Source organism: Manis pentadactyla, chromosome 1, assembly GCF_030020395.1.
Source record: "Manis pentadactyla isolate mManPen7 chromosome 1, mManPen7.hap1, whole genome shotgun sequence".
NCBI classification, from domain to species: Eukaryota; Metazoa; Chordata; class Mammalia; order Pholidota; family Manidae; genus Manis; species Manis pentadactyla.
Window position 1 is genome coordinate 64,601,577 of NC_080019.1, and position 15,647 is coordinate 64,617,223.

Below are 15,647 nucleotides of genomic sequence, written 5' to 3' on the forward strand. Positions count from 1 at the left end.
TGCTGAACACCTAGCCCTGGGGGTCTGCTTTGGGAGCAGAAACCTACACCGTGTGGTGCTCTGGACTTTGGGGAGCTGGGACAGGCAGAGTGCTTGCAAGACTGAGATTCCGGCCATTTGTGGAGGAGGAGATCCACACCCGAGGCTCTGTGACAGAGGAAAGGCAGGCTATCTGAGAGGCTTCCTAGCAGCTAGAGGGCAACTCAAGGGGCGGGGTTTGCACAGAGCTTGCTGCATGGGGGAGGGGAGAGCTGGACAAGGTTGTCTGGGTGGGCTCTACCAGCAGTTTGGGAACTTTGAGGACATTCAGATGCTCCACCCCCCCGGCTGCCTACTCAGCTCTGAGGCCCACTGTGACACGCAGCCTGCCGAGCCTTCCTCCTGGCCTGACCGCTCCAGCTCACAAACTGGGAGTCACTGTGCTGGCATCAGGCCAGCCAGAGACAAGCCCCGACTACAACAGCTAGAGATGCGGAGCACAGAGGCTTATACCTGTGTGCTTGGCCCACTGGCTCTGACACTGGAGACAGGCGCCATAGGCGGAAATCAGAAAACAGATCTTTCCTCCCCCCAGGCACCAGCTCCACTCCCTACGACCCCCAACCTCACTCTAGGGGCTGAGCAGCTCCAGAAACTAGAGCTTCTGGGCACTAGTGAGCACCACATAGAAATATGAAACGTCAAAAGAACCTGGTTTAGAGCAGAATCTCACAAACCCCAGAAAAAGGGCCAAATGAAACCGAACTCACCAATCTTCCTGAAAGAGAGTTCAAAATGATAATCATAAACATGCTCATGGAGGCACAGAAAAATGTTCAAGAACTCACAAATGAATTTAAGACAGAGATTCAATCATTAAGAAATTCCATATCTGAAATGAAACATACAATGGGGGGATTTAAAGGCAGATTAGATGTAGTAGAAGAGACAGTAAATGGAAAAGAAATTCGAGAAGAGGAATAGAAAGAAGCTGAGGCACAGAGAGCAAAAGAATCTCTAAGAATGAAAGAATATTGAGAGAACTGTGTGACCAATCCAAACGGAACAATATTGGTATTATAGGGGTACCAGAAAAAGAAGAGAGAGAAAAAGGGATAGAAAGTGTCTTTGAGGAGGTAATTGCTGAAAACTTCCCCAATCTCGGGAAGGAGATAGTCTCTCAGGCCATGGAGGTGCACAGATCTCCCAACACAAGGGACCCAAGGAAGACAACATCAAGACATATAATAATTAAATTTCAAAGATCAAGGATAAAGACACACTTTTAAAAGAAGCTAGAGAGAGAAAAAAGATCACATACAAAGGAAAACCCACCTGGCTATGATCAGACTTCTTAACAGAAACCCTGCAGGCCAGAAGGAAGTGGCATGATATATTTAATGCAATGAAGCAGAAGGGCCTCAAACCAAGAATACTCTACCTGGCAAGGTTGTCATTTAATTTGAAGGAGGGATTAAACAATTTTCAGATAAGCAAAAACTGAGAGAATTTACTTCCTACAAACCACTTCTGCAGTGCATTTTGGAGGGACTCCTACAGATGGAAGTATTCCAAAGGCTAAATAGATGTCATCCAAGGGATAGAAAAAGAGTATAGAATATGACTCATAACATACAAAGATTGGAGGAGGAAGAAAAAGGAGAAAAAAAAAAAGAACTTTTAGGTTGTGTTTGTAATAGCACACAAAGTGAGTTAAATCAGACTGTTAGATAATAATGGAATTACTCTTGAACCTTTGGTAACCACGAATCTGAAGCCTGCAATGGCAATAAGTACATACCTACCAATAATCACCCTAAATGTAAATGGTCTGAATGCACTAATTAAAAGACAGAGAATCACTGGATGGATAAAAAACCAAGACCCATCTATATGCTGCCTACAAGAGACTCACTTCAAACACAAAGACATATACAGACTCAAAGTAAAGGGGAGGAAAAAGACATTTCACGCTATAGGGAGAAAAAAGCAGGAGTTGCAGTACTTCGATCAGACAAAATAGACTTCAAAGCAAAGAAAGTAACAAGACACAAAGAAGGACATTACATAATGATAAAAGGGTCAGGCCAACAAGAGAATATAACTATTATAAATATTTATGCACCCAAAACAGGATCACCTACATGTGAACAAATACTAACAGAATTAAAGGGGGAAATACAATGCAATGCATTCATTTTAGGAGACTTCACCACACTACTCACTCCAAAGGACAGATCAAGCAGAGAGAAAATAAGTAAAGAGACAGTGGCGCTGTACAATGTATTAGAACAGATAGACCTAACAGACATCTACAGAACACTCCATCCAAAAGCAACAGAATACACATTCTTCTCAAGTGCACATGAAACATTTTCAAGAACAGATCATATACTAGGCCACAAAAAGAACCTCAGTAAATTCAAGAAGACTGAAATTGTACCAACCAGCTTCTCAGACCACAAAGGTATGAAATTTGGAATAAATTACACAACGAAAACAAAAAAGTCCACAAAGACATGAAGGCTTAATAACGTGCTTCTGAATAATCAATGGATCAATGACCAAATAAAAACAGAGATCAAGCAATATATGGAGACAAATGACAACAATAATTCAACACCACAAAATCTGTGTGATGCAGGGAAGGCCATGCTAAGCGAGAAATATACTGCAATACAGGTCTACCTCAGGAAAGAAGCACAATACCAAATGAACAGTCTAAACTCACAATTAATGAAACTAGAAAAGGAAAAACAAATGAGGCCCAAAGTCAGTAGAATGAGGGACATAATAAAGATTAAAGCAGAAATAAATTAAGTTGATAAGAACAAAACAACAGAAAGAATCAATGAAAGCAGGAGCTGGTTCTTTGAGAAAATAAACAAAATAGATAAACCCCTAGCCAGACTTAATGAAGAAAACAGAGTCTACATACATAAACAGAATCAGAAATGAGAAAGGAAAAATCACTACGGACACCACAGAAATACAAAGAATTGTGAGAGAATACTATGAAAAATTATATGGTAACAAACTGGATAACGTGGAAGAAACGTACAACTTTTTAGAAAAAAAAAAAAACCTTCCAAGGCTAACCCAGGAAGAAACTGAAAATCTGAATAGACCAATTACCAGCAACTAAATTGAACTGGTAATCAAAAAACTACCTAAGAACAAACCCCTGGAACAGATGGTTTTACTGCTGAATTTTATCAAACATTTAGAGAAGACCTAATACCCATCCTCCTTAAAGTTTTCCAAAAAGTAGAAGAGAAGGGAATATTCCCCAACACATTCTATGAGGCCAACATCACTCTAATACCAAAACCAGGCAGACACCACAAAAAAAGAAAATTACAGACCAATATCCCTGATGAACATAGATGCAAAAATACTCAACAAAATATTAGCAAACCGAATTCAAAAATACATCAAAAAGATCATCCATCATGATCAAGTGGGATTCATCCCAGGGATGCAAGGATGATACAACATTCAAAAATCCATCAACATCATCCACTACATCAACAAAAAGGACAAAAACCACATGATCATCTCCATACATGCTGAAAAAGAATTCAACAAAATTCAACATCCATTCATGATAAAAACTCTCAAAAAAATGGGTATAGAGGGCAAGTACCTCAACATAATAAAGGCCATATATGACAAACCCACAGCCAACATTATACTTAACAGCTAGAAGCTGAAAGCTTTTCCTTTAAAATCGGGAACAAGACAAGGATGCCCACTCTCCCCACTTTTATTCAACAGAGTTCTGGAGGTCCTAGCCACGACAATCAGACAACACAAAGAAATAAAAGGCATCCAGATTGGTTAGGAAGAAGTCAAACTGTTCCTGTTTGCAGATGACATGATATTGTACATAAAAAACCCTAAAGACTCTACTCCAAATCTACTAGATCTAATATCTGAATTCAGCAAAGTTGCAGGATACAAAATTAATACAAAGAAATCTGTTGCTTTCCTACAAACTAATGATGAACCAGCAGAAAGAGAAATCAGGAAAACAATTCCATTTACAATTGCATCAAAAAGAATAAAATACCTAGGAATAAACCTTACCAAGGTAGTGAAAGACCTTATACCCTGAAAACTACAAGACACTCTTAAGAGAAATTAAAGAGGACACTAATAAATGGAAATTGAAATTAAAGAGGACACTAATAAATGGAAACTCATCCCATACTCTTGGCTAGGAAGAATTAATATTGTCAAAATGGCCATCCTGCCTAAAGCAATCTACAGATTCAATGCAATCCCTATCAAAATACCAACAGCATTCTTCAACGTACTGGAACAAATAGTTCTAAAATTCATATGGATCCATAAAAGACCCCAAATAGCCAAAGCAATCCTGAGAAGGAAGAATAAAGCAGGGGGGATCTTGCTTGCCAACTTCAAGTTCTACTACAAAGCCACAGTAATCAAGAAAATTTGATAGTGGCACAAGAACAGACCCACAGAGCAGTAGAACAGAACAGAGTCCAGATATTAACCCAAGCATATATGGTCAATTAATATACAATAAAGGAGCCATGGACATACAATGGGGAAATGACAGCCTCTTCAACAGCTGGTGTTGGCAAAACTGGACAGCTACATGTAAGAGAATGAAACTGGATTATTGTCTAACCCCACACACAAAAGTAAACTCAAACTGGATCAAAGACCTGAATGTAAGTCATGAAACCATAAAACTCTTAGAAAAAAATATAGGCAAAAATCTCTTAGACATAAACATGAGGAACTTCTTCATGAACATACCTCCCTGGGCAAGGGAAACAAAAGCAAAAATGAACAAGTGGGACTGTGTCAAACTAAAAAGCTTCTGTACAGCAAAGGACACCATCAATAGAACAAAAAGGCATCCTACAGTGTGGGAGAATATATTTATAAATGACATACTGATAAAGGATTGACATCCAAATTATATAAAGAGCTCTCACACCTCAATAACAAAAGGCAAATAAGCCAATTAAAAAATGGGCAGAGGAGCTTAACAGACACTTCTCCAAAGAAGAAATTCAGATGGCCAACAGGCACATGAAAAGATGCTCCACATCACTTGCTAAACATCATAGAAATGCAAATTAAAACCACAATGATAACCAGTAAGGACCGCGACCATCCAAAAGACAAACAACAACAGATGTTGGCAAGGTTGTGGAGAAAGGGGAACCCTCCTACACTGCTGGTGGGAATGTAAATTAGTTCAACCATTGTGGAAAGCAGTATGGAGGTTCCTCAAAAAACTCAAAATAGAAATACCATTTGACCCAGGAATTCCACTCCTAGGAATTTACCCTAAGAATGCAGGAGCCCAATTTGAAAAAGACATATGCACCCCTATGTTTATCACAGCACTATTTACAATAGCCAAGAAATGGAAGCAACCTAAGTATCCATCAGTAGATGAATGGATAAAGAAGATGTGGTACACATACACAATAGAATATTATTCAGCCGTAAGAAGAAAACAAATCCTACCACTTGTGACAACATGGATGGAGCTAGAGGGTATTATGCTCAGTGAAATAAGCCAAGTGGAAAAAGACAAGTACCAACTGATTTCACTCACCTGTGGAGCATAAGAACAAAGAAAAAACCTGAAGGAACAAAACAGCAGCAGACTCACAGAACCCAAGAATGGACTAACAGTTACCAAAGGGAAAGGGACTGGGGAGGATGGGTGGGAAGGGACGGACAACGGGGGTGGAAAATGGTGGGGGGGCACTACTATTAGCAGACATAATGTGGGGGGGGGCACGGGGAGGGCTGTGCAACGCAGAGAAGACAAGTAGTGATTCTACAGCATCTTGCTACGCAGATGGACAGTGACTGTGAAGGGGTAGGTGGGGGGGGACTTGGTGAAGGGGGGAGTGTAGTAAACATAATGTTCCTCATGTAATTGTAGATTAATGATACCAAAATAAAAAATAAAATAAAAATAAAGATTAAAAAAAAACAAAAACAGCAGTAGCCTCACCGAACCCAAGAATGGACTAACGGTTACCAAAGGGAAAGGGATTGTGGAAGATGGGTGGGAAGGGAGGGATAAGGGGGGAAAAGGGTCATTACGATTAGCATGTATAATGCAGGTGGGGGACATGGGGAAGGCAGTACAACACAGAGAAGACAAGTAGTGAGTCTACAGCATCTTACTACGCTGACGGACAGTGACTGTGATGGGATATGTGGAGGGGACTTGACAATAGTGGAATCTAGTAACTAAAATGTTGTTCATGTAATTGTACATTAATGATAGCAAAATTAAAAAAATATTCAGCCAAAAAAAAACCAAAGTAGAGTCCACAGACCAGACATATTTAAATATGACAAAATTCATTATTTTACAACAATTAGGTGACATGAGCTATAAGCATCCAATCTCCTTTTTTTCACTCAAAGCACATCCAAATTTGCATAACTGCTAATTTTCACAGCTCTGAGTTTTAAAATTGTTTTTGGAAAATAAGAGAGGGAGTTCCTCACCAGCCCAACCTGGGACATTCCCCAAAGGAATCTCCGACTGTAGGCTGAGTCTTAACTTTCCTGCCTCCCCCGAGGTTGTATGGGGAAATGTGAGTATACAATCAAAACTTATCAAAATAATAAAATTAACTCAACAGTGAGGTGGCTTCCAGAAAATGGCATCCCCTGGGGTCTGTTTTAAGAAAGATGTTAAGAGTATCTAGGGAGTGAACGGCCCAGCACGGGCCTCTGAGGGACCAGAGCACATGCTGGCTGGTCCAGTTCCCTTCCAGCCCTAAGTCCAGCACAGAACATGCAGTCATGCCACACAACACCTTCTGGGCTCCTGAGCCTGCAGACAGCTTTCACTGTGAGCTAAGGATGGTTTTTCATTTTTAAAGAGTTGTAAAAAAAATGTGCAACAGAGATCATATGTAGTTTGCAGTCTTAAATATTATCTGGCTCTTTAAAGAAAAGGTTTGATAATACCTGTTCTAAAATAACAGGATGGCTCCTTCCCTGTGCCATGATTGTCCACAGTGCTGAACACCAAGGGGAACGCAGAGATGAATAGCTACTGAGCCTCCCCTCAAGAAGCCAGCAGAATTAATGTGGGGATTTGGGGTGGATAAGAGTCCTTCTCAGCAGACTTTTGCTGAAGGTTTACTATATCGCACAACAAGTAAGACAGTCTCTGCTCTCAAAAGGCCAAGTTAGGGCAAACAACTGAGTTCGCAATCATTACCACAGAAAGGGCAATGCACAGGGGCACGTCAGGACACCAGAGGAGCGCCGCCTCTGAGAGGGACACCCCTAGGCGCTTATGAAGTTAGAACACAAAGTTCCACAGGAGAGGTACTCAAAGTGCTGTGGGAATCAGGAGGAAGAAGATTAGGTCTGTGCGGGACAACAACGGGACACCGTGCCATCGAGAGGGCAGCAACCGAACGGTGCCCCGAGAGTGGATGGGATCCCAAAGGCAGAGGAACATTAGGCCGAGGAATTTGGGGTGGAGGAACACTTAGAGCGCACCTCTTCTTCACGAGTGCCCTGAGCCGGACCTCACAAGTGCACCAACCAAGTCACACACTCAAATTCCCAGAGCACTCAATATTACTGAATGGAGACACTTTACTCTTAAATGATTAACTAGTAAACACAGGAAAATTTTCAGGGGGAAAAAAATGAGTGAAGCTCTTGTTAGCTCAGGTTCTCAGGCAATTCTCTCAATCTATTTAAATTTATTAAGTAAAATATTAACCTGTTAATAACATTCATTTGTCCAATAGGTGGCTGGTTAAATAAACTATACATTCATAAATGGGTCACTTTACAGCCATTAAAAATAAAATAACAGGAAAATGTTTATATTGCTCAGTGAAAAAAAACTGTAATAGCTCACATTTGAAAAAAATCACACACACTTAAAAAGATTAATACATCAAAATGTTAAGAGTAGCTTACTTCTGGAAGAAAGGATGATAAATAGTATCTTCTTTTTTACTTAACTGTAGTTTCATAATTACTATGTATCGCTTTGGTAACAAGAAAAATGTATTTAAAAACATTTATTAAAAAAATTATCAAGCTACCAAGCATACACGTTTCCTCTTATCACATCTAAACACTAATCTCATCTGCTCACTTGTCACTAAATTTAACAGGAAACATGAAGTGTTGAGTAGACTCCAAAACTCCAGATGCTGCATAAAAGAGTTCAACATTCTAAGAAATGAATGTAAGAATGTGAAGTAAGAGCAGACTTACCAGCCATAAGCAAACAGATAATGCACATTGAAAAGGCAACCACCATGATAATAGGCAACTGGAAAAGAAAATGGGGAGAAACCAGCATGTAAGAGTGAGGGTCAATGGCTGCAAAATCGGTTGTGCATGCTTTGCTTAAAAAACAGAACTCTCCTAAAAGGTAATATACAAAATATCATTTTTCAACAAGACATCTTTATTTTGGGTTTTAATCACAATTGCCCAAATCTTCAGACTGGTTAAGATACAAGATCTAAGGCATGGCTTTGACCCAACCAAGGAGTGCTAAGTGGAGGGGGTGTCCTCCCAGATGAGAACCCAGGACACTAGGCCCCCTTCCATTCTGGGACACTCTGCCCACTGGAATGAGACCCCAGACAGGCTCTTGCCAAGTCTGGTGAATACAGGAGTCAAAAAGGAGAGAAGTACAAAAAGATACTTCGCTTCCTGTGTTACAAGTCCGCCCTCAGCAATCCCTGAACACACGGGGAGTGGGGCCTTCACTCCCTCTGCCTGGTGTTCTCGCATCAAGAGGAGGGGCGAGAGAGAATGGAGTTGGAAAGAGAACAACACTCCAACTAGTTCCCTCTTCTCTCCCGATCTTCTCCTTGAGGAACAGGTATTTACAGTCACTTAGAACAACATACGATGTTTTAAATCGAGGGGAGTTGGCATCATCTACACCTTCAGATACAGTACTTTTAACAACTTGAAAAACATAAAGATTTCTTACAGCCAGGAATTTCAGATCCCTTGGAACACTTAAAGGACTATGAGATTCTAATTCATCCACTGAATAGTTTCCCAGAAATAGGTCTATGGAATCCTGGAACAGAAAGAAGGAAATTAGTACCTCCCCAAGTCAGATGTGAATACATTACTGCAAAAGTGCAGCCACCAAATAACAGAAAATTAGCATCAAATACAAACTTACTTGTCTAAATCCATCAGAAAAGTTGTTCTTATAATACCGTATCAGTGAGTTCCAGCCATCCTTTATAAGTCCCAGCTGAGTTCTCTTCCCAGTTCTGGTTAAAAGAGGTTAAGTTCTGAGTTACAGATTTGCATATTAAATTCTCACACTTTTTATGACAAAGAAGTAGGTGGTACGGAGAGAGTGAGTTACAAAGATTTTTTAAATCATCCCTGAAAATTAAAGGAGATACCTCACAAAAGAAACCTAGGTCCAAGAAATACATATTCCTTTTCTAAATATGACCAAAACAGGCAGAAAATAGAAACACTTAAGTTTCAGTTACAAAGACAAGAAATAAGAAGAGAACCAGAGAACCACCCACCAAGGGAAGTGGTATGAAACAGCAGAGAGACCAGAAATCTTGTTATCAGGGAATCCATAGAGCAGAAAAAAGACCAACCACATCTAACAAATTCATGATGTTCAAATTTCTCACTACCCAGTGTGGTCCTCAAAAGCTCAGCAGCTCCACCTGGGTGTTTTTCAGACACTGAATCTCAGGCCTGGCCCAGATCCGCTGAAGGGGCAGGAGTGCCTGAGGTGCCCAGTGGGCTGTCAGAACTGAGGAGCGTGGTTCTCACCCCTCACTGCACCTCGAGATCACCCAGGAGGCTAAGTGCCCCGCAGCACCTGGTCTCATCTCCTGGTGCTCCTGCTAGGCTGGTCTGGTTTGCGGCTGCTGTGGGTGCCGGCTGGGGCTGCCGGCGTGACTCCAGCACGCACCCCGACTGCCACCCACTGATCTGGAATGCTATTTTAAAAGCATGCCTTGCCTGGTAAAGTCTGTCTTCAAGGCACCAGTCCCTGCGTACTGTCTGGCACAAGCATTTGCATTGTCAGCCCAGGCTGTGAAAAAAAGTAAAAACCAATGGATAATCATTAAAATGACAACTAGAGTTCTAAATCCAAAATATTAGATTATTTCAAAATATGAGTGAAAAATTTGCCTATATATAAAGAAACTACCTACCGTTTTTATAAATCTTCTCAAATTCATCTTGTTCTTCAAGCTTTTGTCCCACATGCAAAACTCCTAGTCTCTGAAATAAGAACCACACCAGGTTCATGTCTAACAGACTTCAGCACTCACGATTTAGGAAGAAAGCAGATGGTCCCCAATCCTATCACGTGGCACCTGGCTGCTGGCTGTAGGTAAGAGATGCGTACCTTGTACGTAAGGGGTCGCAGCTCACCACAGCCCCCCGCCCAGGCCAGGCTGCAAAGGCTCTCTGAGGGTCCTTCCCCTGCTGTCCCCACTCGCCCGTGGGCCCCAGCACCACAGAAAAAGCAGGACTAAAGTGTTTCCTCAGGACCAGGGGCGAGGAAAAGGCACAAGATGAAAACAGCTGTAGGATTCCTGCCAGGATGTCATCCTTCCCTGTCACCCCCACCTTCCATTGCCTTTACCCTCTACCCTCCTCACAGTTCACTATCCCTAGACTTCCTCACCCCCACACGGATCCCCCCATCCCAGGAATCCTTTGAGAATCAGATGAATGTCACAGACCTACCTTCCTATAAACTGCACATTCACAAAGCCCTTTGTGTATTAGCTCTGAGGATTCCTGGGCATCCTGAATCCCCTGATGGACTCCCCTTTGGGGTTCACTGATTACAGATTAGGAACCCCTGCCTTGGCCTTTGTCTTGGACCCTCAACACCCTAAGAACCACCACCTTCACTGTGCACCTCAGAGGGTCCCACCCTCAGACCCAGCCAAGGGGCTGCCCTCAGTGACCTTAAGTGGGGCAGAAACCACCCTTGCTGGAGGAGGAAGGGCACAGCCACGCCCCCGCATCAGCTGGCTCTGGTGCCACAGGGCTTCCTGTCCAAAGACTCTCTGAAGTTGCTGTGGTTTTACAATACTGTATTTAGCATGTAAAATAGTTGACTACAGATTAGAGAACCTAGTTAGATAGGTTTTTGTTAATCAGCCTTGGAAACAACCATTCCTGATGTCTCTGTTGAGAAATACACTCAGAAGTAAACCCAACAGGCTGACAAGGACACAGTACCATACAAACTAAGAAATGCTCATATAGGAAAATCAGTCCTTTGGCATGAGTTACTTTAGGATTCAAGGACAATTCATTCGCCAGGAGGTATTTTACCTCCAAAATTCTTTCCTGGGTATAAAAAAATTGTCATCAACAAAGTTGAATGCTCACAATTAGACAGGAAACCATTTGGGATGCACTTTGCCGCTCACAACAAATACTGGTGTGATGGAAATGTGGGTTCCATATATTCTTAATTCCAAATAGAAACAGCAAGCAATATTTATACCCATTTTTCTCAATAGCACAATCTTAGTGGTAAAGAAAAGCTGTGTCAGAAACTTTTTACCTGAGAATTATTATCTCTTGCCAGTAATAAAGAGATGCAAATGAAAACTACCTTGAGGTACTACTTTGTACTATTAAGATAGAAAAATTAGGTTTAAATAACAATTTCTAATGCTGGCAAAAATTCAGTGAAAGGGATTCACTTATTGCTAGGTGGCATCAGTATAAACTGGTAGGACCTTTTGGAAAGTTAGTATCTACTTACATATATATTCTTTTTAACCCAGTAATTCCACTTCTAGGAATTAAACCACAGGAAATAATAATAATTCAAGTTAACAATAATATACAGACATATTCTCTACAGTGTTTATAAGCCAAAAATGTCACAAACTAAATGGCTTAGTAAATTATAGTACAACATAAATCTTAAAAACTAGGATTACACAGGGGACTCTCTTGTCCCCTCCTGGCCTGAGCCAGGAGCTCTGTCCTCTCACTTTCTCTCTTAATAAAACCCTCTGCCTTGCTTTCCTTAAAAAAAAAAAAGAGAAGAGTACCTAGTACTCCTCAGGAAAAAAAAACCAAAAATCTAGGATTATACATAATGCTAGAGGAAAATGACAAAATTAAAAATTATGCAGACATACAGACCATGCTTCCAAAACTGTGACATACATGGATGGCAAGACACAAAAACAAAAAGAATTAGGTTAGAGTGGAGGCAATCTGAGTTTTTTTTATTTGCTTTCTGTTCATATTTTTAAAGGTGACATTTTATTTTTAACTACATTGTTTATTTAATAAAAGAAAAAAGAAATTCGCACCTGCAGCTGCACCTGAAGTGAACAACGAGCTAACAGACTCTGGATCACGTTGGTTCTGTCCAGACAATCCATGCAATTGCTGCGGAACACACCTTCCTGGTTCGTCACCACCATGCCAGCAGCATCCACTAGAAAATAACTAAAACATATTTGTATAAATACCCTCATACTAAAGTCATCAAATGTACTAAGGACCATCTCTTGTATCACAGGTCTCATATAAGCAACATTATTAAAACTGGTAAATTAAAAGGTAAGGCAGGAAATGTTAAGTCAAGTCCAGTGTATCTGGTTATGAAACGGGAAAAAGAAGTTTAGACAGCTGGCGGAAGACAGTCCCCTATGCGAAAATCAACTTGTAGCATCAGAGGTCACTTCATCTAAGAGCTGGGAACAGGCAGTGCTGGGAGCACTGCAAAGGTTGCTAAGGACTTTAACCCTGTTTCCCTGAGGCCAAGGACGCTTCCTCTGACATAGTTACTCCCTTTATGTCTCACACACCATGATTTCTCAAAGCACAGTCCCTGTACTATCTGTATCAGAATTCCCTAAGTTGTTTGTTAAAAGGGAAGCTATTTAGCCTTGAGATAAACTTGAAGAAGAATCTCTGACACAGGCATCAGATGCTATGCATTAAAAACCGTTTAAAGTCCTTTCTTAGTATGGGTAATACCTTCAAATAGTAAAACATTTATAAAGTAGAATAGGGTATTATTTGAAAAATCTGTTTTCCTTTCTCCCCTTACCCAACCACACGTCTGCACTGGAGTTCACTATGGTTACCAGTTCCTGTGTGTCCTGCATTTCTAAGAATCTCCTCTGATAATTTATCAAGTCAAATATTTTATAACACACAGTGTAGCGATGGAAAGCATGGATTCTGGAGGCAAACAGCAAGCCTTAGCCCCTTAGGCAACTTATTGGCTCTATAACTTTTAAATAATTAACCTCATCTCTCAGACTGTTTTTTTCACCTCAAAATGGTGGTGGCAGAACCACTTACTAGGCTGCTTGAAGGTTTCAGTGAGACAATGCATAATGCCCATCAAGTGCTTAGCAGAGTGTATGGACACAGCATATGGTGAACACTAGATAATATTAATATTATTGCAATTATTCCCCAGAATCAAAAAGGAGGAGAGAAAAACAACAGATTCACCAAGAGCTAAATAAAAACCATGACCTTAAAAATAAGGCCCTAAAAGAATGTGTTTAGACTAAAAATCCACATGAGGTTCAACAGAATTGGTGAGGTTCATTTGGAGTTGATCCACGTATGTGGATCAATACATGTGGTTGTTGGCACTCCATTAGTACTTCTAAAATAAATACTCGTTATTATTTCTTAAACCATACAGTAAGTCTATGAGGCATTTTACCAATGTTTGAAGATAACTAACTTGCCTCTGGGTCACATGGCTAAATAAGAGGCAAGCTGAGATTTCAGAATGAGATATATCAGGTCCCAAAGCCCAAGTTCTTTCCACTTCCCCGAAAATCCCTGGGAAAACAATGTCCAGAGAGGTCATTTGAACGTCACTGATGAAAGCTCTGCTGTCCCTCAGGAGCACAGTGAGTGGCAATGGACAGAGATTCTGGCGTCAATCTTCCCTTTTTTCTTACACTCCTGTGTGGCAGCGGTTAACAGGTGAACCCAGGAACCACCCCCTCTGAGGAAGTGCCAGGCCCAGCCAATGGTTTCTCCCTTCATGAGTTTTGCTCATGGCAGAACCCCACAGTAAAAAAAGCAGATATATCTAACTGTGGCTGATTATGTATAAAAAAAACGTTTTAAAAACAGCAAATGTCCATAGTTGCTTTATTCTGTTACTGTGTAATTAAAATTAAAAAGTACATTTGGGTTGCCACAGTTAGAAATACACACAGGCAGAACAAAATGACAGAATGGTTTATAGATTCCTTCTTCTGGCCTTAAAATAAGACTGACATATGCATAGAGTACAGTAAACCTGGGAACATATGGCGAGTAGCATGGAAAACACACACAGAAAGTAGCATAAGGATATTCAGACACTTTGGTTCATTAATCCTACACTCAAGAGTTTGTTTTAGAAAACAATTTATATTTTTTATATAAAAAATATATAAAGTAAAAATATATGTACCAAGAGTGATTCACTGCAGCACAATCTTTCACGGTAGGAAAAAAAAAGGAAACAAACTAGATGCTTAGTATAAAGGAGAACATTTAATTAAAGCTGTATTATGACATGACTGAACACAAAAAAACACATTAAACTATCATTATAAGATGAGGTAGGAGAATGACAAAATATCTGTGATAAAATGTTTAGTGAAAACAATGATAAAAACAGTAGCAAACTAACTTTAATTATGTAAAAATGTGTAAATATGTGGAAGATAATTCATTAAAAAATGAAAATACCTGCCCTTGCATTGTTTTCATAAATTTAAAACTGTTTTAAAAATCACAAGTCTTATCTTTCAAAGACAAAACAACAGTACAGACGAGAGCTGTCAACCCAGTGAACTGTATTTGTTAGTCTGCTAGATGATGCACAATAATGATTATATATACACATACCCCTTCCCTTGACCTCCACTGGGAAATGATATAGCTTACCTTAATTCATCTTGCATTTCTGCTACCTGATCCAACAAAATACTTAGTCGATCCCATCTCATATTTTTACATTCCTTATGGAAGTCAAAGGCAATATATCTACCAAAGGAAAAGATATTCAGAAACTGACCAATGATTATTCATTTTCCTTCTATTAATAATACCTTCATAAGCTGATTTTCCTCTGGATCCGAGCATTTTCTTGGGACTAGCAGAGCCTCCTTCACTCTGGGTTTAGCACTACACACCGCACACACACACACACACACCTTCTCACGCTCATGTCTACTGAAGCGGGAAGCATACACACATGCACGCACTCTCTCTTGCTCTCTCATCTATCTTTACGTATTCTTCAGATGCTCTCAGATAGAAGCAGAGAAAAAAACCTAGCAAAATGCTAAGAGAAGTGAACTCAGGTACAGCCATCAGGTGTGCAATATAAAGTAGCCTTGTCCAACTGAATACCTAACATGTACTTATTCTCTATTTGCACGTGCAAATACAGGGTGCTTTTTTATTGCTTTTCAAATTGATTAAGACATTCAAAAGGTCAAATTCAGTTCAGTCTAAGGAGGATTAGATTGAGTGTATGCTATGTACTAGCAGTTGTGAGAACAGAGGCAGGATGGCTCCCACTCTGGTCAGGTATTCTTCATACTAACAAACGATTCACTTTCTTTATCAATATCCATACATAGCACATAATA

General features: G+C 40.3%; 1 protein-coding gene across 1 annotated transcript in view; it reads right to left on the bottom strand.

The window, feature by feature from the left end:
* The window catches only part of SACM1L (SAC1 like phosphatidylinositide phosphatase), a 109,208-nt gene that overhangs the window by 3,041 nt on the left and 90,520 nt on the right, over positions 1-15,647 (bottom strand). Inside the window, exons 13-19 of the mRNA XM_036883314.2 lie at positions 14,938-15,036; positions 12,333-12,471; positions 10,191-10,260; positions 9,994-10,066; positions 9,179-9,272; positions 8,978-9,070; positions 8,245-8,302 (exon numbers count right to left, since the gene is read on the bottom strand). Of these exons, the coding sequence (XP_036739209.1) occupies positions 8,245-8,302; positions 8,978-9,070; positions 9,179-9,272; positions 9,994-10,066; positions 10,191-10,260; positions 12,333-12,471; positions 14,938-15,036 (626 nt within the window). The remainder of the gene's footprint in view (positions 1-8,244; positions 8,303-8,977; positions 9,071-9,178; positions 9,273-9,993; positions 10,067-10,190; positions 10,261-12,332; positions 12,472-14,937; positions 15,037-15,647) is intronic.